This window comes from Callospermophilus lateralis, chromosome 7 (genome assembly GCF_048772815.1).
Source record: "Callospermophilus lateralis isolate mCalLat2 chromosome 7, mCalLat2.hap1, whole genome shotgun sequence".
NCBI lineage: Eukaryota > Metazoa > Chordata > Mammalia > Rodentia > Sciuridae > Callospermophilus > Callospermophilus lateralis.
In genome coordinates this window covers 108,824,379-108,848,999 of record NC_135311.1, presented here as the reverse complement: position 1 = coordinate 108,848,999, position 24,621 = coordinate 108,824,379, and the positions used below count along the sequence as shown (strand labels likewise).

Below are 24,621 nucleotides of genomic sequence, written 5' to 3'. Positions count from 1 at the left end.
AGGAGGATTATTATTGGCAGCCATGGAAGTTTAAAAAGAGGCAGACTTATTTACAACAGAATGTAATTGGTAAAAGTAAACTGTTTTCCTTGAAATCTGACAATGTAGGCATTTATCAACCCTGGTTTTATAAGAAAGAAAAAAAGCAACACTAAAGAGAAAAGGAAGGAAAACCAATAGTTCTAGAAAGCAAAGCAGACATTTTTTTAATTAGGAAAAAGTATTTCAGAAAATGATTAATTACTTGAAAACATGCTCAAGATAAAAGAACTGTGAGTGAAAGGGGTCTTTATTATTATGGGTCAGAGTTCCTTAGTGGCAGATCCAACTAGAAGTCAATTGTCTCGACGCCTAGATCAATGCTTTTCCCTTTCGGTTAGCTCCCACTAAATAACAAGAATTTTTGTTTTTGAAGAAAATGAAAAATCTTCCCTCCTGAGCTTTCTGATAGAGCTCTGGTCCCCTTGGTACAAACTACCCAATTTAAAACTCAGATCTCTGAAGTTTGTAGAGAGCACGTGGGTCAGATCTAGAAATTGGTGTATGTGCTTTGACTAGTCCTGCTTTCACACATATTATTCATCTCTTCAGCAAGACAGCAAGGGCTGTGCCATCCTTTTACACCCTTCACAAATCCTTTTTGGAGCTGTTACCCCTAAGTGATTAATTTAGGTCTCTGAATGATTGCAGACACATGTAGCAGTATTAGGAGACCCAGAGACAGTTGAAACCAATTACTGGGCACTGTAGGGGTTTACTTCCATCTTAGCTATTTGTTGCTGCATAACAAATCATCCCCAAAAAACTTTGTGGCTTAAAATAACAATAAACAACGATTATTCTCATGATTCTGTGACTATGCTCAGCTGAGGTAGGAGGGCTGGTCCTGCTCTATGTGGTACAGACTGAGATCACATATTTAGCTGCATTCCATCGATACCAGGCTGGAGCTGGAATATCCAAGATGGCCTTTCATCCTCTGATGGCCTCTCAGTGCTTGGGAGTTTAAAAGCCCTGCCCAGATTCTGATGCTCAGAATAATGAGAAATAAAAACTGAGGTGGTTTGTTGTATAGCAATAAATTGAGACAATTTTCCACATTCTTTTCCTTATTTTCTATTTTCCACCCTACCCACTCTATCCTCAGGAACTGTGTTTTCTCACTGTCTCCTCCAGCACCATGTTTGCAAAAGACTCAGTTTTCAGATTTATTTTCATTAACTGCTTACATCACAGGCTGCAGAACAGTCAGCACATATTGCTTATTAGATATTTTTAAAAAGTATGTAGAGGGCCTGTTCAGATCAGTGGAAAGTTGGCATCATGAATCTTTTACAAAAAAGGGTGAGAAGCATGCTGCCTTTTTTAGTATCTGCTGATCTCCTTACCATATCACTTTGTAGCAATTCCACGGTTTTCTTGTGTTCATCCACAGTTTTCTGTATTGCCTCCATAGCTAGATGGACACTGTTTAAAGTATTGCCAATGGAAGCTACACTCTGAACAGAAACATGAAAGAATGTCAATTTTTTTCCCTTTTTAATAGCTCTATTAAGATATAACTGACATGCAAGAAACCATATATATTCAAAATGCTTTGATTATTTTGACATAAATATAGCAGTAAAACTTTTACCACAATTAAATCAATAAACACTTATCACTCCCAGAAGTTTCTTCATGCCTTTCTGTAATTCCTCCCATCCTATCTCCAAGCAACCACTGATACCCTTTCTGTCACTCTGTATCAGTTGCATTTTCTAGAATTTTATATAAGTAGAACCAGTGAGTGAGTACAAACTTTTAATCTGTGGCTTCTTTCACTCAGCATAGTTGAGATTCATTCATGTTGTAGCTACTCAGAATGCTACATTTTATTGTATGGCCATATCACAATTTCTCTACTTACCTGATGATGGACATTTAGGTTGTTTTCTATTTGACTATTACAAAAAAAGCTGCCACAAACATTCATGTATAAGTCTTTATGTGGACTTATCATATGCTTTCCCTTCATCATATGCTTTCTCATCAACACAATAGCTAGGAAGTGAGTCGCTGATAATATGGCAAATCTATGCTTTAATTTCTATAAAAATCTGCCAAACCATCTTCTAAAATGGTTATGCCATTTTGCAGTTTTACCAGCAGTACATGAGAATTCCCATTACTCCATATCCTCACTGAAACTGGTACAATCAGTCCTTTCAATTTTAGCCATTCTAATGGAAGTCCAATGGCATATTGTGATTTTAATTTACATTAAACAACTAACCAAATGTAGATACGTGTTTTTAATTACTTCAAATATATTCAAACTATGAATTCTAATATGTATAATTTCCTACATATATAAAACTAACAAATTTTCTCAGAACTTTTTCTAGAGGAAAATAAAATCTTTTCTAAAGAAAAGATATTGGTTTATAAATGTGGGCCCAAGAGATAAGGTTCATCTACAAACTGCTTCTGTCAAGCCCTGCTGTGGGCAGGCAGATGGCTAGGTAAAACACTGTGGACTGCCACTGGGTCAGAGGCAAATGATGACTTTTGAGCAAAAATGGGTAGGAACAATTTTTGGTTCTGAGAAACCCAGCATTGCAGAGATGAAGAAAAATTCCATTTCTATAGAATCCTGTCGGCAACTATTGGGTACATGGAGTAACTTATTTTGCTTTCATTAGGCCTAAGGAGCCTAAGTGTACTGGGGACAGGATTCAGAAGCCATCTTTTTAAAAAACCCTGTCTTAAGGGAACATTAAAGAATGTCACCATTTGGTGGGTTCTGGCCTTTTATAAAAACATGCTGACAATTTATAGTGTCATATTAGTATTTTGATTGTTTGTTTTGTTTTTTGGTGCTGGGGACTGAACCCAGAGCCTTGAGCATACAAAGCAAGGACTCTACCAATTGAGCTATATCCCCAGCCCCCCCCCCCCCATATTAGTATTTTTAATCAAGGTAATGTTTTTTCCTACTGATATACAAGAATCCAAGAGGAAAAAAAGATAACATTTTCAACACTAAAAGAAAATAAATACATGAGATGCATTGAAGTCAGGTCTTTGAGATGACTTAGTGCTTCAAAAGTGAGCCACTTGTAATAAAAGCAGTATCTAGCATTACCAATATAAGGATTTGCAAAGACACAAGAGTAGAAGTCTCTAAGTTGGAATGCTATGTAAGCTCTGTTGTTACAAAAGCTACAGGCATTCAAAGACACCTACTGTTAGAGAATCCTCACTGGCTGGATGTATGAGCCCAGCAGGATGCCCGAAGATAGTAAGCTCTTGTTTAGAGATTTTTTTTTTAAAGAAAGCAGCTGACACAACCATGTAAACTCTGGAATCAAACTCTGAAACTAGTATTGCCACCAACTGCAAAGAGCCTGGTACACACTGGAGGAAGCTGCACAAATATTTGTTGAATTAATGAATGTAAGAATAAGTCAGTTTCCTTTTTTAATGAAAGACTGCCAGAGTTGCCTTTGTACTAATGCCTACAGAGGCCTTTTCCCTACTTGGCTCTTGGGAATAACAGCAAGAATCTGGCTTCATCAAAGATGTCTCTACCTTTTTTTTTTTTTTTAATGTTTAAAACAGATCACCATAACAGACAAACAGCAAACTGACAACTGAGCACATATGATGTTGTGTCTATAAAATAGCAAGTTTTGTTTTATTCATGGCTCAGGAATTTCTCACTCTGTTATTGAAACAACTGAAATTTTTATAAAGACTGGCATATAACTGAATCAAACTTACCACACACGAACTTTGAAAAAAGCCAAAGATCCTAGACTTAATACCCACTCTTTGGGATTCTCTTACTCCTGAATCCTTTCTTCCATTTCCTGATGCAGGAATATTTCCTTATGTTCAGTTAGGTACATTCTTTCCCCTTCCAACCCCCATCCAGTTCTAAGGATTCCTAAGTATCATCCATCTGGTTGGTTCTTGCCTCCTTCTCTAGGTCTGAATCCTACGAATCAAGTAAAGAGAAATTCTAAACTAGAATTCTAAACTAGAATCTATGCATATATTTACAAGTGAATTGCTCAGAGGATGTGTACATTTACCTTTATAAAATGTCAAATTGTTTCCCAAAGTTATTTTTTTTCCAATTTAAACTCTCAGCAGGAGTGTTTGTTTCACATCCTTAGCAACACTTGCTCCTTAAATTCTTATATTTTACTTTCCTTTACATCTTTTTTTAAAGAAAAATACCCAACTCTTGGCTATCTTTTCCTCTGGAGATGGCCCTCATTCTCCTTTGGATGTGTATCTGATTTCCTAAGTACATCTCTCTGTGTCTCTGGAAACAAAAACCAAAACCAACTTTTTTTTTTTTTTTTCTGGTGCTGGGATTGAACCCATGGCTTTGTGCATGCGAGCAAGCATTCTACCAACTGAGCTATAATCCCAACCCAAACCAACTCTTTTTAAACCATGGAAAATAGCAGAGATTTAGGGTAACACTCATGTACAAATGGTCTGCTTTCATAAAGACTACATGATGAAAAATTGAAAAGGCAAGTGTTGAAAAGCAAGACCATATAAGCTAACATACGAGTCCCAGCAATGTAAATCTAGGACTGCAATAGACAAATAAAAATGTGTGAACCCTATAAACCATCATTAAAGTAACATGTTGCAAATTAAAGGTCTAATTAACCAGACCAAAACAAAGTTTTCTGAACTCTGAAGAACACAATGATAAGATTCTATTATTGCCCTCTCTGAGCAGCTGATTTTAGATGCCAGGCTTTCAAAGAAAACTTTGAAGCTAGAAGTCCAGCAGTAGGGTTAGTCTCAGTACTTATATAAAGCACTTACTTTCTGAAGTCCTTCTACAGTGGTAGGCAGGCTAATTAAGTCTGCAGCTGACTTAACATTGGCTTTAAGGTGGTTTACTGCAGAAGTCAACAGAGAAATCTGGAAAGAAAAGGAAAAACAAACAATGAAAACAGAACTCATAGATATGTTTCCTTCACAAACTACAAGGCTGATGAAGTCAAGGTACACTTTCAGTTCGCAGGAATAAGGAACTAAAAGTACCTTGGATAGGGTTGAGATTCAGGAGGCAGCAATAATACCCTTTCTTTCCCTGCCCAATTTAAACTAGTGCCAAAGAGGGAAAGAGAGGTTATTATTCTTTATCCTAGTCCTAGCAGTTATAAGGTCTAAAATCTTAAATTACCCAAAAGATGCAGTGATTACATACAATCCTTCAATAGTTAGACAAGAAGAAAGCTAATGATCAAGGACCACTTCAAGGTTTCATTTTGGTAAAATATAACACCCTCAGTTATTTAACTGACTTTTGTTCCAGTCCATGTGGGAACATATTTTATAAAGTAAAAGCCCATCATTACAAAATATAGTCTAAGGAACTATACCTTGACAATTTGAACAGTACTTTCAACTACTTAGGGATTTGGTTTTGGTTTAATAATGTGATTAATATTTCAAACTCAATAACTCAGCCAAAGCACTACTTTGTACCCTGAAGGGGCTCAATAAATACCACTGACTCATTGACTGATTCAATGAATGTATTAAAACAGGAGTTGAATCAAAATAAAATGTGGCTTCCCTTCTGCTACTTAGGGGTAGAATTCTAAATAGCTGAACTTCTCTCTTGCATGGAGACTGGGGTAACTTTTATAATGTTCAATTTCGGGCTGCAGAGATAATATTCTAAGGAGGCTTGTAGTGTAGCTCAAAAAACTTCAAAGGGGGAAGGGAGGGGGCATGGAGTTAGAAATGATGGTGGAATGTGATGGACATTATTATCCAAAGTACATGTATGAAGACACAAATTGGTGTGAATATACAACCATAGATTTGAAAAATTATGCTCTATATATGTAATAAGAATTATAATGCATTCTGCTGTCATATATAAATAAAAAAATTAATTAAAAAAACATTCTTCAGGCTGGGGATGTGGCTCAAGCGGTAGCACACACGCCTGGCATGCGGGTGGCCCAGGTTCGATCCTCAACACCACATACAAACAAATGTTGTGTCTGCTGAAAACTAAAAAATAAATATTAAAAAAAAATTACAATAAAGTCAACAGCAGTTAAAAAAAAAAACAAAACATTCTTCAAAGATTCTCAGATCCACACTGCTTTCCTATTTCAAATTCTAGGATGAGAATTCAGATCTACCAAGCAATGATAGTAAGAATGGCCATAGAGTAAACATTTTGGTGTTTCTAGGCACAGGCCAAGGACTGTGGCAGGAACCAGGAGGATATTAGACAAAGGAGAACCACATTCCTTCCACAGATGCTTGGCATCTTCTCTGTGCCAAGCACTGCTGCAGGCACTGAGGAGACAGTGGCAAATAAGATGACAGGGTTTTGCTCTCATGGAGCTTTCATCTCAGCAGAAGGTGACAGAAAAACAAGAGAATCAGAAAGTACTAAATACTATGCAAAGAAGTTAACAGAGCTCCTGGAATGAGCAGCAGCTTGGTTTGGGTAAGGGAATCCAATAAAGAACTTGGGAACTCAGGAGTTCAAGTTCTCATTTCCTTCTTTCCCTTTAGGACAGGTAAGTTCAAAGACTTGCCCATTTTTCATTCACTTTAATGCAACAAATATTTATTAAATCCTATTATATACCCATGGTGAACAGCACAGATATCAGGGATCTTACGATGCTTATGTTTCAGTGCAAGTAGATAAACAATTTCATTTAAGAAAAATATCAGATGGTAGACAGCATTAGAAGAAAATTAAAATAAGTTGACATGGTAAGAGTGACTGAATAGCTACTTTGGATCAAATTCAGAGAAGGCCTCTATAGAAGAAAGTTAAACTAAATCTAAATAATAAAAAGAAATTAATCATACAAAGATTGGATGACGTATACTTCAGGGTAAATTGCTAGGGAAAGAGCTTGACATATTTAAAGAATAGAAAAAAGGTCAGGTGGCAGGACCAAATAATGTGTGTGAGGAGGATTTGGGGGTGGGAGGTGAAGCCAAAGATACAGGAAAGGGCCAGAACAGGCAGGATTTTATAAATCAGAACAAAGATATGAATTGTATTTGAGCTGTGATGGGAAGAGGTATAAGCAGAATCATTATATGACTGAAGATAACCTGTAGGAAGATGACTACTGCTACTCTGTAGACATATGGAAACCAGAAAAAAAGGCAATTTGAGTAGTGTAGGTAAAAGACAATGGTAGTTTGAACTTCAGTGGTAGCAGAGTTAGTGGTAGAAGTTGTGACTGACATGATTTGCTGGGAAGAGGTGAGGAAGAGAGAGGAATTAAGGAAAACTACCTCAAGAAGCTGAGGGGCTGGGGTGTGGCTCAGTGGTAGAGCGCTCACCTAGCACTCGTGAGGCCTTGGGTTCAATCCTCAGCACCACATAAAAATAAATAAATAAATAAATAAATAAATAAATAAAAGTATTTAAAAAAAAGCTGAGAAAGAGGTCACATTAAACAACTGATTAAGTATTAAATGTGATATTGGATAAAGTTCTGAAATAATATCAGGTGGGAAGGGACAGGCTTTATTGAAGCCTGTCCTAACTCAGACTCTGATGGAAAAGTTAACTTTTATAAACAAAAAAATAAAACAGGCATTCTTTTGAGGTTAGAAGGATGACAGTGGCATTGAGGAAAGTTAACTTTTATAAACAAAAAAATAAAACAGGCATTCTTTTGAGGTTAGAAGGATGACAGTGGCATTGAGGAATGGGTAATGAACAAACAGCATAAATAAGCTCAGGGTTACTTTTTCTTCATAGTACTTCTCAAGGTGATGACTTATTTATTCGTGTGATTATTTGATTAAGGTTTCTCTCCTCCACAAGACTGTAAGCTTCATGTGCTTAAGGACCATTTCTGCTGTATCTTCCAGAGTATGCTTGACACAAAGATAGTAATTAGTAAGCATTTACTGAATAAATGAATGGCTGAGAATAAACACTCTGTCTGGGATGAACCTTGAGATGGGTAGTCCAAGCAGAATAGGGGGAGAGGCCAGGAGGCAGGAGATAAGGCTGATAAGTAGTAAACTTATTTTTCAATATAGTAGGCATAACAACTACTGTTTAACAACCGTATCAGAGGGATGTGTGATGGTTCTAAAATATGTTTACAAATTCTTTGACAGTCTTACCTTCCTTTCCCTTCCCCTTGAGTGAGTTCTGGACTAATCTGACTTGTTTTAGTGAACAGAATAAAATGGATGTAAGAATCGGCAGCTTTGGAAACTAGGTCATACATAAAAGGCATTATGGTTTCCTCTCTGCTTGCTGGGATCACTCATTCTGGGAATGCTAGCTGCCATATTGTGAGGACAAACAAACATCCCTAGGTTGAGGTACACGTTGGGAAGAACTGAGGTCTCTTGCCAAGTTAGGCCTTCATATGTTGAAGCCCTGCTGACATCTTCGCTGCAACCTTAGAGATGCTAGTCAAAACCACTCTGCTGAACTACTCTCCGGTTCCCGAGTACAGAAATTCTGAGATACTGAGTGTTTATTGATTTAAGCCACTAAGTTTTAGGACAACATGTAAATCTGCAACAGATGACTAATATAAGTTATGAGGATTAAATACATATGTAACTAAAGCACAGTACCTGGTACAAACAAAACATTAAATAAGCAACAGTTTTTTAGTAGTACAATTTAATGAGCACTTAGTGAATTTTCCATAAGTGTTCCAAAATATTCAGACCACTCATCAGCATCCTAACTCTAAAAAAAAAAGTGAGAAACCTTAGCCCACAAAGGTAGATTCTCAGCAAGCTATAAAACTCTAAATAAAGTAGCAATTACATTAAGAAGGTTTTCACTCAGGCCTTTAAGAGGACATGAATAATATTAAGATTTGAAAAAGACATAAGGAAAAAGGCATTCTCAGGCATTGTTCACAGGATTCTAAACTGGAAAAGCTGTGTTAGAAGGTTATCTAGGAACAACCTTCAAAATTTGAAATGTTTATGTCTTTTATTCAGCAATTTCATTTCTAGAAAGCTACCCTGAATATTATTGCTCATGTATACAAAGATATATGCACAAAGATATTAAGGTCTTCCTTATGTGTAATAGCAAAGCACTAGAAATCATCTAAGTATCTATCACTAAGAATGAAGATACAGGTTCTACAAGTTGTAGAACAACACATATTAAAGGATACCACTTATTCCACACATACATGCTAACCCATAAGCAAATTCTTACTAAAAGCTGTCATGGTTTTCTAAATACATAGGAAGACAAATGGAAAGATGCAGGTCATATTATTGATAATAGACAACTACAGGGGAAGGACACACAAATGTATATGTGTGTGTGTGTGTTTGACAGATCAGGGTACAAACAGATGGGGACTAAATAACTAATAATAAAATTATTAAATAATAATAACAATAAAATATATTTTATTATTTAAATATTACTTAAGACTATATTCATATATTTATGAAATTTTTAAAAAGACAAGAGATGAGAAAAAAAATACACATATATGAAAAAGTTACCACATAACTTTGGAAGGGGTTTGATGGGTCTCGTCAGCCGCCCCTTCCTTCCATGCCCTATACTGGACCTTCTAAGATCATCCAATCATAAAGAGGAAGAAGGAATTCATTCACCAAGTATGTTTTACCTAGTGCCCCACAGTATATATACAGTTAGCTCAAAACCAATTTGATGTGTAAGAACATGGTTACTTCAAATGCCCTATTAATTATAAAGCACAAATTCCTTCCCATGACATCTGGCCTTCTAAAGGGACAACAAACTTCTCTGGGTAGAGTGATCTAGGTAGAAACTATTGTCCCAGTTTCCACGACATCCTGAGGTTATGGCAGAACTAGTCAGAAGTAGCTCAGGAATGGTTACGGCCTCACAAAAGGCCAGTGTGGTTATTTAGCAGGTGTCATTTTACCCAAAACCAGAGAAGTAGCTAGAAGCCAATGTAGGTAGAATTAGGTGAGGTACTGTTTCCCCTCTCCTCATACCATAAACACTCTAGGCCTAGGGTTTCAGTTGCACCACTGAAGAGTATGCTCTGAAGAGCTGACCATCAACTTGGCAGTTACCTAACAAACTTAAAAGACCTGGATCGGGATGGGGTTGTGGCTCAGTGGCAGAGCACTTGCCTGGCATGTGTGAGGCACTGGGTTTGATCCTCAGCACCACATAGAAATAAATAAGGTACTGTGTCCATCTACCACTAAAAACATTAAAAAAAAAAAAAAAAAAGACCTGGATCACACATGGTCAGTCTCTAAGAGTAAGCTATAGTCCTATAAATTACAAGGTTGAATTCCATCTTACAGCCCTCCTCTCTTCGGGGGACTAATGCAAAAATCTCGAGAAAACTATAGCAAAGCTATGTGTGTATCTGGAAAGGAGAGATGAGGGGCACCCTCTGGTTACTACCTCTGAAACTGGCCTGCCTTCTAAAACGTGCATTCTGGAATGTCAGATTTGATTTAAGCGTCACAGAACTTATCACTAAGTCATATTTTGCAATCTGAAGAATCTAAAGTTGAATTAAATAGAAACCATTAAGAAAAAATTCATATTTCAGCCAAAAGATGAGTCATCACTTTTATGCATATTACATGACTTTTCATTAGCAAAATTAAAAATAGCCACTGTAGATCATCTGCTTAATAGATCACTTTATACTATAAAGTAAAAAATGGTGCTCTTTTTATTTTTTTTGCTTTGAGGTTGAAATTAAGTGTTCTTTAAACAGTAAGGAGAAAAGTTACTAAAACAAACATTCATCAAGAGTAAATGAGGATGAATAGGAACCTTCCATCAGCATCTTATCCTTTCAACTTTATCTATCAAGCACCTATTGAATCCTGAAAGGTCATAAAGATGGGAGGCAGAATGGGAAATGGGAAAGAGGCTCTCAAGATGTATTTTAATTTTAGCACTGCTATACAGCTGTGTGACCTTCTGCAAACTACTTAACCTCTTTGACCCTTAATTTTCTTACCAATAAAATGGAGATACCATTTTCTACTTTATAGGGCTATATAAACAAAGATGATCACAGATGCAGTGCATCTAATAGTGGCCTACACAAAGAGAATACTCAATAAAGGCAATTATCATTACCTAGTAACCTACCACCACTATCATCACCATCACTTTCATCATCATGCTTAAGGTTCAGAATACATTATATAACCTTCTAGTGCAATTAGATACACATGCAAATAACCATCACATATGCTATTTGGACCAAGTACTTAAAGATATAGGGAGTACTATAGAAGGGCATTCAAGGTTCTTTTTGTTAATGGTTCTTGTTGAGGGATTTGATCTCTGGACTCTTTCTATTATGATAGAGCTATAATGAATGACTAAAATTCCCTAAACACACTGTGTTTCTATTCATCTATTCTCTTGCACATAAAGTTCATTTTCATTGGTAGTGGTAGTTATCTTCTAGAAAAGTTGCAGCAAACATTGAACTAGTGAATACTAAACTGCTGTTCCTAGGGGAAATGCAGGGTTACGTTCCTACCAGACCTTTTTTTCATCACATTTTTGTCAACTGATCAATATAATACATAATTTTGTTTTATGCATGTTTTTGTTTAAAAATATTATGTAATGCATATTGTTCACTCACTAACAGCACTACTTCAAGTCATGCTTGAAGGAAGCAAGTATATATATATATTTACTTCATAAGGCACACCACAGTCTCCTTGCATTTAAGAACACCATAGCACTTTATCTCTAGGCCTTGGCGACATTGAAACAGTAAAATCACCAACAAAAAGTATAAAAATGGGAAAAATGTGGCATTAAATATACTATAAAAAAGACACTTGTTTATAGTATAAGACCTGAAACAAGAAAGCAGTGTGTTGCATTGTTCAACCTCAGCTGTAAATGTGTACTGAGTGACTCAAATTTTTACTTCTGTGAACAAGTCAGTGAATGACTACAAAAGCCTCCCAAATATAGACTTTGGAGTTACAAATAAATTTTACTGATCATGTGAATTTGCAAATATGGAATTTACAAATTAGGAGGACAGGATATACTAATGCTTTAAGCTAAGTACCCTCTTCTCTTTCTCAAAAATTCACCTGGCCAACTCCCATTTGTCCTTCAGGACTCGGCTCAACATCTTTGGGAAATCTCAACTGACCCCAGCCTTGGTTGAATATCTACTTAAATATGCACTCATAGTAGTCATTTAAACCTGTTTCTTATTGTTTATTAGGCTGTTTACAACCATTTATATCTTTAAAAAAAAAAAAAAAACCTCAGCTGGGCAAAGTCATGCATGCCTGTAATCCCAGAAGCTCTGGAGGCTCAGATAGGAGATTCGTAAGCCAGCAACAGCGAGGTGCTAAGTAACTTAGTGAGACCCTGTCTCTAATAAAAAACAAAATAAAGCTGGGGATGTGGCTCAGTGCTTGAGTACCCCTGAGTTCAATCCCCGCTACCAAAAAAACAAAACAAAACAAAACAAAAAAAACAAAAAAACAAACAAACAAACAAAAAAAAACTTCCACTTTTTTGGTAAGACCCTTGAGGAAAGAAATTACATCTTTTTGGTTTTAAATCTATTATGCTATGAATTTTGTGTCACCCTAAAACTTATATGGTGATACTTAATCCCTAATGTGGTGGCATTAATTGGTGGAGCCTCTGAGACATGATATGGGCTCCACTCTCATGAATGAAATTAGTGTCTTCACAAAAGAGATCCAAGGTAGCTTGTTTGCCCCTTCTGACATGGGAAGACATAGTAAGAAGGCAGGATGTATGAAGCAGAGAAATGAATTTTCACTAGACATCAAGCCTGCTAGTGCCTTGACTCTGTACATCCAAGCCTCTAGAACTGTGAATAATAAATTGCTGTTGTTTGTAAGTTATCTAGTTTAAGGTATTTTGCTATAGTAACCTGAATGGACTAAAACAGAATCCAAGACTTAGTTTCATAAAAGCAGCTTAGTAAACATTTGTGGCATTAATAATCTTCAAAAGAAAAGGGAGAAGATTCCTTATAATGGTCAAGAAGAAATAGATATAAATTCAGAGGTTTTAATGAATACATTTCAACTACTAGTTTAAAGACTTTTCAAGGGAAAATATGATTTTATGGTTTCCAAACTGATAGCTTTTGTTTTAAAAACTGCATTAACTTCAACTTACATTGTGGTAAGGACAGTGCTTTGTTAAGTGATGAAATACATTTTCTTGTTGTTTAAATCACTTTGAATTACTTTTAAAAATGCCACTAAAAGCATCTTAATGGACAGAGTTACCTTTAGATATAGAAACATAGTTAAATATTAATTTTATTTTTATATCTATTTTGGTTTAGGACAAATGCCATTAGAGATGCACAGCACTAATTTTAGAAAAACACTTAGAGTGCTACGCTCCCTTTGGAAACAACATGAAGCTCTGCTTCACCACCATCCTTTCACTGTTTGGGCCCAGGCCAGTAAAGAATTGCTGTGTTAGGCTGACTTCATTAGTCACTCCCAGCATTTCTGAAGGTATATTGAAGCTAAAATGGAAAAGGTTGCAATTCAATCTTCCCAGTTTCATATATAAAACCCAAGGACTGAAGTAAACTTCTCGATATACCTGTCTTCCCAGGTACTTTTTTTTTTTTTTTAAATATCTTTATTTATTTTTATGTTGTGCTGAGGATTGAACCCAGTGCCTCACACGTGGGAAGTGGGCACTCCATCATTGAGCAACAGCCCCAGCCTTCTTCCCAGATACTTTTTGCATTAAAAATAATGGCCAGGCCAGGAATAAAAGTGATTCTTTTGTGTCCATATTTCTGGTTAAAGAGAATTTGGAAATCAAAATATATCCCAAACATGTGAAAAAAAAAATCTGTCTTCTCATACTAAGAACCAATTTCCCTTTGATTCTTCATACAATGCCATTTATAAGGAGATGGGAAATAGCTGATGTTGCCTCTTCTTGTTAAACAATCTCATCCTCATCTCAGAATAGTTAAATCCATGACTAGCTACTGGAATCCTCAGATTGCCTCAGGAGAGACTAATTATCTCAAAGGATTTCAGTGTAGTCTACTTTCACCTGATATAATCTCTGCCCAAATTGCTCATTTTCTGTGTGAATGTAAGCAAGGCCACAGTTTATCCTATTCTTTTTGTCCCTATTTTGTTACGGAGTCCAAGTATAAATGGCAACTAGTAAATACTAGGTACTACAGCCTATCAATTATTTCATAAATAATTTTTAAAAACTCCAAAATAGAATTGAATAGGAAATAACAAGCCATAAGGCATCATACATATTTAGGGTGTGTCACTGTTTCAGAAACTTATCTCAGTTACATATAGCATTTTAGATCATTTTCTGTTGCTATAACTGAACACAAGAGACTGGGTAATATAAAGAATAGGGGTTTATTTATATTTAGCTCATGGTTCTGGAGGCTGGAAAGCCCAAGAGCATGGCACCAGCATCTGGGAGGGCCTTCTTGCTGTATGGTAATATAATGGAGGACATCAAATGAACGTGATGAGACAGAACACTGTGCCATCATTCTTATTATACCATCATTGGGGGTCCTATTTTTTATGACCTCATTTAATTCTAATTACCTCCAAAAAAGTCTACCTCTGTATACCATTAGCATTGGCAGATTAAGTTTCAATTAATATACCATTAGCATTAATCTGGGGATTAAATTTCAATGCATGAACTACTGGGGAACACATTCAAACTACAACACATATGTCTGAATGTGATTACTGAGTCATTATATAAAACATTCCTTACTGTGGGTTCCAGGCAAAAGTTTGGAAGCCATGTGGTGCCCAGGTCATTGATCTTTGATCCTAAGTACTGAACTACTCAGCTCACGAACAACTGTTGAAAGGTGTAGCTTCAGAAATAATCACAAGTACTTCCTCTAGCACAGTGCTCTCTCCCACAGCAAACTCCCACTGTTTGGCTCATTCTGAACTTTGTGACTCCCCTCTGAAGAAAAGAATATCCTCTTAGTTCCACAAACATGACACACCTATTTTTAGGCATTTTGCCTATTCATGCTAAACAATCTCTTTATCTCAGAATATTAACTCCATGATTTATAAGGAGATGGGAAATACTGGAATTTGATTGCCTCAGGAGAGATGCTAATTATCTCTCAGAGTTTCAGTGTAGTCTGCTTTCACCTGAAGTATTCTCTAGCCAAACTGCTCATTTTTATTTTAATTCATTTGTTACTTGAGTTTTCTTTTCAATGATGACATCTTTCCCAAATAAACTGCAGACACAGGCTACAAGACCCAATGACAACAATAGCTCCTTATATATACGAGATGCATAGTCAACATCCTTTATTTAATTAATTAATTTATTTATGTGGTGCTGAGGATCAAACCCAGGGCCTCACACATGGTAGGCAAGTGCTGTACTGCTGAGCCACAACCCCAGCCCTGTCACATTCACTCTTTAGGAATTAAGGCCTACTGAACTCTAGCCAACTTAGGGACTGGAAAAGTTAATATTCTAGGCTTCTTTGCCTGGCCAAAGTATTTAGCTTACTTTACCACCTGCTCCTAAGCTACTCTGAATAACCACCACTAGGTATGATTTCCAGATTTGGTTTAGCATAGTATATAGCGCTACATCCCAAGGCTGCAACTGTAAGTTTATTAACTCTATTAAATAAAACAAAGCTGTCACAATCTAATAAAAACAGGTTATCCATTTTTCTTGGGGGTTGGATGACACTCCTTTTTTATGATACCTATACTGCCTCATAGGAAACACCAACTCAACAATTTCCAACTCCCTCTACACTGCTCTAACTTAGAGGAACTTTGTTCATTTAAGAAAGGGTTAAGATTTTAAATATTTGGCAAATGCATAACTAATACATATTTTAATGTATTGGGATCATAGTATGCAAAACCTCAATTTAAAAAATTAGCAACCTGAAGTAAATTCACTACCCTCATAGCTAATACAGAAATAAAATTATTGCTACCTGCTTATTCATTTCTGTGATGTTGAGCCAGACATCATTCAAGCCCAGCTCTCCAGACTCAATCTTCTCAAGTTGTTTCTGTTCACTGAGTAGTTCTTCATTAAGTTTGGGTATTTCCTGGAATGAGCTCTTCTGATTAGATTCCACTAAAAGGAAAAAAAAAAAAAATCATAAATAGAAATAAGCTTTCCTCATGATTTCAAGATGAAAAAATAATCACACAGTTGGAAAGAAGATAAATTAATAAAACTTAACTCTGGGATGATAATGATCAAATTCATATTACCAACTCCACTGTTATTTTATATACTAAATGCATATATTTAACACTAAGCCCTCATTTCAACTAGACCAACTAGAGCTATTTCACTACTGGCATTGCAGTTTTTTTAAGTCAGGTAGCTAAAAAATAAAAAATTCATGAGGAGAGGAGTTAGATATGAAACTCTGTAACATTATGATTTTGAGCAAATTATTCATATTCTTTGAACTCAGTTTCCTCATTTGTAATACAGTGATAAGATGTACTTCCCAGGATTGTTAGAATTAAGTAAGAGAATGGATGTAAAGTTTTTAACACAGTTGGCCAAGCACACAAGAAGAAATACATAAATGCTTAGTACTGACCAGCTCAAATACGGAGTTTTTCAATTAATCAATGAAGATTTATAAAGCTTGCTCCATTAATGCTCAAGTGACATCATACAAGTTATAGTTTTAAATGCAAGGGGTCTTATCACTTTTCAAAACTGTTACGAGGACTGAGGTTTTTAATACTTTTCATAAATAGCAAAGTGTTTTCTAAAATCCGATATCAACCCAAAAGCTCCAGATGAAGTAGAAGATAAAGGATCATGCTAGGTGAAGTACAGGGTGATATTTGGCCTTTTCTTTAGGAAACAATATCTCCTGAACGGTTGAGAGATTTACCAGCATGAAGGAAGAGTCCTGATAGAGTGCTTTCTCTTCTTTAAAAAGCATTTTTCCTTCTAATGGAAAATAAAATATTGATAATGGCTGGTCCTTCAGAATAAAACCTACTTTTTTTTTTTTAGGTCATAGACCGCATGATTAGTTATTACATACTTTCTTTTAAACCAAAAACTGATACAAAGGACCAATAAAAAACAATTTACTAAAATGTAAACTCCAAGATTGGGTCTTATTCATATCTGTGTAGAATATACCTGGCACAGGCTGGGTTGTGGCTCAGCGTAGAGTGCTTGCCTAGCATGTGTGAGGCGTTGGGTTTGATTCTCAGCACCATATAAAAATAAATAGAAATAAAGGCATTAAAAGGAAAAAAGAGTCAACTCTTAAAAAAAAAAATTATACCTGGTACATTTCAGGCACTCCACTGGGTCTACCTCTTCAATCTAACAAAGAAAATTTCAAGAAAGAAAGCTCCTCAAAATTCTTAGCAACAAAAACTTCCCCCCTAAAACTGAGGTGGTATTTCATACATGCCCAATATATGAAAATTTAGAAAAATGAAATTAGATATTTTTATTTATCTTTCAAAAATACTTGCTGAAGGATTTCATTTCAAGTAATAGACTTCCTTAAGTACTTTAATGTGGCATTTGATTTACACATGGGTTGCAGGAATATACCCATCTCATATAGTAAAAATATTTTCCCATTTAGTCTAAACTAAAGAAGCTCAAAGCATGTTACTGAATTTCTGACACATTTTCAGTAAGATTGTAAAGAAAACCCATCCATGAATGTTCATATTCAGGTGGTTGAAAATCCCAAAGAAGGAAAGTTTTCTTTCTTTTCTGATGTCAGTATGCATTAAGTAGGAATTAGAAGTGGAAGAGAAAAATAAGATAAACACAATAACCTAGGTTACAATTATTAACTAATGAATACATAAAAATGATAAGTCCTGAAAATACTATATCTTGAGGACTGTATGAATTAAAAGGGGATTGTAATCATTATATAATTTAGGCTTTTTAGGAGATACAAGCTAAGCAGACATACTTTTATTACATAAATGGGAGGAAGTGTAGCAAATAACTTACAATTACTAATTCATGTTCTTTCAACATGGAAAGCAACTTGTTTAAAATTTAATATGTTAATTCTCAAAAGAATTACCTAATTGATTTTTTAATATATAAGATTAGGAGATGGGGGTTGGGGATACAGCTCAGTTGGCAGAGTGCTTGCCTCACATTCACAAGGTCCTGGGTTCAATCCCTAGCACCACCATCAAAAAAAAAAAAAAAAAAAAAAAAAAGATTAGGAGATGGAAATTTCTGCACTGTATCTTAGGAGCAGAACATATGCTAATAGCAATATTTATTTATACAATGTCTTTACAACTTGCAATAAAATTTATGTAACCATTATTAAACAAATTATTATTGAACCTCTACCATGTGCCAGTCTTGCATTTGGCACCACTGTATATAGAAGACCCTAAATTCTTAGTCTAGAGGAAAAGTGAGGCATTGATTACTATATAGTGTGACCAACGTTAGAGGAATGCCCAAAGTGCTTGGGGGTACAAATACATTTTTATGAGAAAATGAAGGCTCAAAAGGAATAAGTGACTTGTTTAAATTTTAGAGCCAGGATTCAAATTTTCTGTTCTGAGGGTCAGTACTCTTTTGAGTATACTCCAGAGGTCTCACACACATCCTAATACCCTCATTAGCACAAGATAATTTTTAAGTTCTATATACTAAATATCAAGTCAGTACTTTGCCTGTATAGCCAGAAAAGGAGATGACTGATATATTAATACCATCCTTCTCTTCCAAATTCTTTTCCTAATGTTTCACACTTTAGTGACAAAGGAGGATAGCTTGGAACAGAATTTTTATTAGAATAACTGTGGAGATCTTTCAAAGTACCTGTTTCTGGAAAAAGAACACTGAGCCAAGAGTTTTAAGGCCAGCTAGTACTTTAAACTCAAGGATCAAGTTATTCCTTGATCACGAAGGAAAATGCCAAGCCTATCTGTTTTGCTATTTCAGATATTTTAGCCTCACAAGCTCCTTGGAAAATATACTGAAATAAAGAAAGAGGGGCTCTGAATTTCTCAAAAAGTATTAAACCTAGATAAGATGGTGGTCTTATTTGAGTCAGTGAATTCCACCATGTCCTTGAAAACTAAAAAGTAAGTTAGCTTATTGAAACATATTTAAAGTAGAAGCATAATTCAAAGAAAGATTATTTAAGCTTCATAAGCGTGACCCCATTTAGTCAAAATAATTGGTTTTCACAAAAAAACTCTTGGGCAAGCAGTCCACAATAGTCTAGCCTATGGACTGAATGCCCCAGGCTCCATCTCTTCTCTATCATCTTTCAGAAGTCCTGCTTTCAGATATTGAGGTAATGGCATTTCTGTTGTAGCAAATCAAAGACATCAAAAGAGGTGGATTGCTAAATCCAAACCTACTTCATTTAGCTGGCTGACAAATGTAGTCAGGATCCCAGGGGAATGTTGCTCAGCTTGAGAAAGCCAGCTCCATGGTCCAGGGCATAATCCTTGGCAGCTCCTAAATACACTCTTTCCAGAGACTGGTATTAACAAGTGCTCACTAAATATTTGTTAACTAATTTTCTGTCAGGCCTACCACAAGCCCTACATTCTCCAAACTAAGAAATTTCTTGAAAAGCTCTGCTAAGGTACAAATTACCTGGGTATCCCATAAACAGAGACATAGAGCATTTAGAGAAAGGAATCCCTAGAGGGCAGCACTGAGAAATGTGCTGAAATGTGTATAAATATATAATTGCTATGTGTGATCAAAACAAGCTGTGGCACAAGCCTATGAAGTCTAATTATGGAGAGATGATTGTACAGACAGGAGTGGTCAGTGATTACTTATGGTTAAACATTGTTTCTGAGAACCTTGTTTTTAATTTATAATTACTACTTACATATGAAGAATACATTGGCCTTAGAAACACTCTGCAATACTGCAAGGACAACCAGTAAGCCAGAGAAAAAACAGAGCTTGACTCTCATTCTTTCTTATATTATTTAACCAGCTGATAAATCATACAAGTCAGGATGATTCTGGCAGAAAATTATGGTTTACCCAATGCAATCTCTGAATCTGAAGAAAACCAAAGTGAGCATTTCATAATTTTTTCCCCAAAGCAATATCACTAGAGACATGACTATCACACTAAAGGTTAGCTATCCTTAGGTCAGGTTCAGAACCTGAAAACTGCAGGCAGCAAGAAGAAGTTGGGGTGAAGAAAAGGTCAAATGTTGTGATCTCCCAGGCTTAAAATAGGAATAAGAACTCTAATTCCAGTTCTGAAGCCAGCTTTCTTTGTGACCTTGAGAAAGACTGTGATCAGTTTCCCTGTGTGATAATGCTATCAAGGTTATGTATTTGTGATTAAGTTGAAACTAATTCCTTAGTTTAGAAAATTAACCCATGAAATCTAGAACCAAAAATTTCCGTGTTGCCAACCAGATATTTAGGTTAAATGTAGTGGAAGCTACCATGCAAACAAATCTGTCAGAAAAAATAATTTGAATGTGTAAAATACAACTTCACAATTAGAATACATAATGCTTTGTATCTTGAAAAGTCTCTTTAACCTTGACACTCTTTCATGAGACAGATACTTCTCCCAGCTGTATATTGTTCAAGGTAGGTACTCTTTCGGTTATTGAAAGCTCTTCATGAATATATAATTTAATTCAAAGAATCACAAAGGTTTCCTAAAATTTTAAAATGATATCTTAAAAAAAAGTCTTTTCCTTAAAACACATAATGCCACAAACAAGCAAACAAGCATAGATAAGGATAAGAAAGAAATCTGTTTTTTTTTTTTTTTGCTCTATGCTTGAAAGCTGATAAATATGCAGAAAACCAGCTCTTCTGGTATTTCTACTAAACTTCTCTTAGATTACCGACCCAAGTTAATATCAAAGAAATCTATGGGTATTTGGAGAAATGTGTATAGACTTACACAAGCATTGGCAACAGTGATTCAACATACTACTGGTTATACACATGAACCTGGGCAGCAAGGGGCAAGAGGACCAGGTACAAATGTCAGGTCTGCCACACGTAATCACTGAACAAGTTACTTAATCTTTCTAAGCCTCTTTGCTTTTAAGAGCATAAAAATAATAAAATGATTTATTTGTGACATGGCATATAGTAGGCATTCCATAAATGTTCGTTATTGTAGTTGCTTATTCCTATGTTTCTACATGTTTTCATAAGAGAAAATAATTTGATAGACACACCTACCCTCCTTCTCAACTGTTCCTGTAAGGTAGAAGGAATGAGCCTTCTATCGCCACTTCACTTAGTGGTGTCCAGGTCATACATGGAGGTTAACCAAGGCTCGAGGCTGCTCTTCCTTTCTGTACTCAAGAGTCAACTGCAATGTCCTGGTGGACAAGTAGCATCTAAAATACTGGTGGATAAGCACTGTCTTTTGTTTATCAGTTTAAAAAAAGATAATTGGTCAGGAGCATCGGCACACCCCTATAATCCCAACAAACTGGGAGATTAAGACAGGAGAATTATAAATTTGAGGCTAGTCTTAGCAACTTAACAAGACCCCATTTCAAAATAAAAAATAAAAAAGGATGGGAATGAAGCTCAGTGGTAAAGTTCAATTTCTAGTACCTATCTCCAAAACCAAAAAACAACTGTTGTAACATTCAAGTTGACAGCTGGAAAAGAGTATAAACATGCTGAAAAGAATGTACAATTGCTTTATCAGAATGGGCAAAACTCAGCATGGTCCAATTTGTCTTTGAACCTGGAAAAGAGTTTCAGATTATACTTGGAAAAGGGTGACCACTTACTTGTTCTAAATCTTTCCTTGAGAATATCCAGATCCTCCTTCAGAGCAACTTGCATCCACACCAAGCCAACACAGGCCACGACACAGGCAGCGAGGATGACAAAAGCACAGAGAGGATAACAGATCTTGCAGCATCGTAAGTAGTCTCCCCTATCATAAGAATAATGCCATCAACATCAATTCAGGCAAAAGGTCTTCGGAGAAAAGCTTAATTAGAAAAGTGTAAAACCAATGGTTCTTTTCAACTATCACCGCACTGTAATGTACCTATTTTTCACTTTCAAATATAAGTTCGCTCACTCCAGGGGACCTTGTTTCAGTGTATAGAAACTTCACAAACTTTTGAACAAGTTTTACTGCAAATGGAATGAAAGAAATAGGATCTGTAGGGTTAAGTGGACACCTGGTGCACTCTAGTTTATTAGCTCAGAAAGAAGGAAACAAACAAGCTAGATTTCACAAACTTATCCAGCCCTCAAGGTCTAAACTAACCCAGTAGGGTTAACTATTCTAGAATTAACCCATCATTAAACCTTCATACCCCAAACACAAGTTTAAGTACCTAATCTGAAAAAGTCACTAGAAACAATACTCTTCTTTAAGAAAACAACAACAACAAAAAAGGTAGACATTCTAAATAAACACACAAAGGATTCAATCTCTTCTGGCACTCCAACTTTCTGCCTAGCTCTTGCTTTCAAATCCTCAGAAAAATTCGCTTTTCTTTTAGTGTGTCTTCTAACAGGGTCCAAGGGTACTTTTGAGTTTCCCTTCTAGCCCTTTACCAGGTTCAGATCCAATTTCCAACATGCTCAAAGCTCACTACTTGTTCAATGACTGCGCCAACTAAAAATAGTTTAGGGAAAAGTGTTCTTTTTGTCCTTCACCCTCCATCTTCTCTTAAGTCTCATACTTTCTATAATACATCCCTCACCATATTCTCCCACCAAGATTTAGACTCATTATGAATACAAAAAATAATTAGCAGTTTGAAGATCCTGGACTCTCCTACATTCTTTTTAAAAGGCCTAATCCCAAAAGTTTCTCTGCCCCTCTATTCTTAGCCTCTTTAAAACTCCCAGGGCTCTTGGCACATTCCCCAAGTCCACAACCTTCACCCTACAGGTGGGGCTCTTCTTTCAATACCTAAAGACTGACCTCCAACTTATCCTTCATTCAGGATCTGAACATCTTTTCTCCCTCTTTGCCTTCTAAGGTTTACATTTTTTCTTCCTATAAACTTCCTTCTTCTTCCCACTGATTTGTCCCATTGGTAGTGCAAGGAGATGGCTCTCACCCTCCCAGCCCTGATCATTGCATTTACTCACTTGACAAAGCGAGAGCGATTTCCAACAACACCGAATTCCTCTTCCTCCTCTGAGCTGGAATCAGAGTCTGAGTCAGGAGGTTCAGTGCGAAGCAGACGGTGGCTGCTTGAGCCTTTCTTGGGCTTCTTTCTCCGGCTGTCCCCAGACAAACCGATCAATGCATTAAGCTCTCTGCGCTTTTTCATCTTCTTGTGTGGGGTGGGTGGAGCACCCACTCCTGAGCTGCCAGGTTCGTACCCGACGCCCAATTCTCTTGCTGCTTTGGAGCTACTACCTTCCAGGGTGGGAAATCCTGGGCCAGAGCCCCCTGGTCACTCCCACCCAGGGGCGGGACTGACCAGATCCGCTGGGGGCTGGAGAATGGAGCCCAGAGGACACTGGAACTCAAACGGGTGGGGGAAGTCACATAGAGATGGCCGAGGCGCTGATGATCCAAATGGCTAAAGCCCGGGTCATGAAGTGTCTGTCGGGTAAGAGAGTGGAAAGGGGGCAACCTTTATCTCTCAAAGGGGAGAAAAGCTACGTCAAGAATGAGAGATTCTCAGCCCTGGTAAATAGGCAATATTTCTAAGAGTGCTCCGAAAGCTGGGGAAGGACACCCAGAATAGATACTTTGAACGTTTGGGACAGGACTTGTTCTTGAAAAGGGTGGAGAAGAGGCGATGCAGAGCAAGACAGTGGGAACTCGCTGGTTGGAGAAGTGGCGGCAGGAGAGGGTTTACCCCGTTGCACTACAACAACCCGGAACTCTGCCCAGGCGACGAGAAAAAGCTCTGGCCGGGAAGGCGGAGGGGGTTTGGGATGATCACCGTTCTCTGGCCTCCGTCCTGAGTTTGAAGGGAGTCCGGGTCGGAGGGCCTGGCGCGACAGCAGCTAGTCCGGTGCCTGGGAGACCCCAGCCCTGCTGTCTGGGCCGGGGGGGCGGTGGTACTCAGGGGGCGACCGTCGGTCCCCCCACCTGAAGCGCTCCGGCTGAGTTTGAGGTGTTGCGTCACGGACGACTTCGGCTACTCACACACGCCGCTCCCACTCCAGCCGCGACTTCGGCCCCCGTTCCGGCTCCGGCCGCGGCTGCTCCCGACGCGCTGGTGGCGACGGCGGCGGCGGCCGCGGGCACCAAACCCGGGCCATCGCTCCAGCCTCAGCTCACTTCCCCTTTGGCAGTGGCCCCCCGGCACCGCCTGCCAGTAAGCCGGGCCCCCATTGGTTGCCCGCTGGGTGACGTCACGCAACTGGGTGCGAATGGTGGCTGGGAGGCGGGGCTTTAGAGGGGTGCTGGCTCTAGGCGAGGGCTGGGTCGGGCCTGCAGGTTAGGGAGGCTCCGCCCCCAGGAGGGTCGCTGGAGATCCGCAGCTCCTCTGAGCCCGGGTGGAGTTTTGTTTGCCGAGGAGTGGTGGCGGGATAGGCTGAGCACCCCGCTGCCAGACCTGCTTGGAAAGTTTGTCAGCTGTGCAGGCCGTCGGTACCCAGCCAGACTAACC

General features: G+C 37.5%; 1 protein-coding gene across 2 annotated transcripts in view; it reads right to left on the bottom strand.

Moving 5' to 3' along the window:
• Efcab14 (EF-hand calcium binding domain 14) overlaps positions 1-24,311 on the bottom strand; it is a 37,681-nt gene extending 13,370 nt beyond the window's left edge. For both annotated transcript variants that reach the window (XM_076860466.2, XM_076860468.2), the window contains exons 1-5: positions 23,141-24,311; positions 21,814-21,962; positions 16,011-16,156; positions 4,837-4,935; positions 1,389-1,499 (exon numbers count right to left, since the gene is read on the bottom strand). In XM_076860466.2, coding sequence (XP_076716581.1) covers positions 1,389-1,499; positions 4,837-4,935; positions 16,011-16,156; positions 21,814-21,962; positions 23,141-23,325 — 690 coding nt within the window. In that variant the 5' untranslated portion in view covers positions 23,326-24,311. The remainder of the gene's footprint in view (positions 1-1,388; positions 1,500-4,836; positions 4,936-16,010; positions 16,157-21,813; positions 21,963-23,140) is intronic.
• Positions 24,312-24,621: the final 310 nt, after the last annotated feature.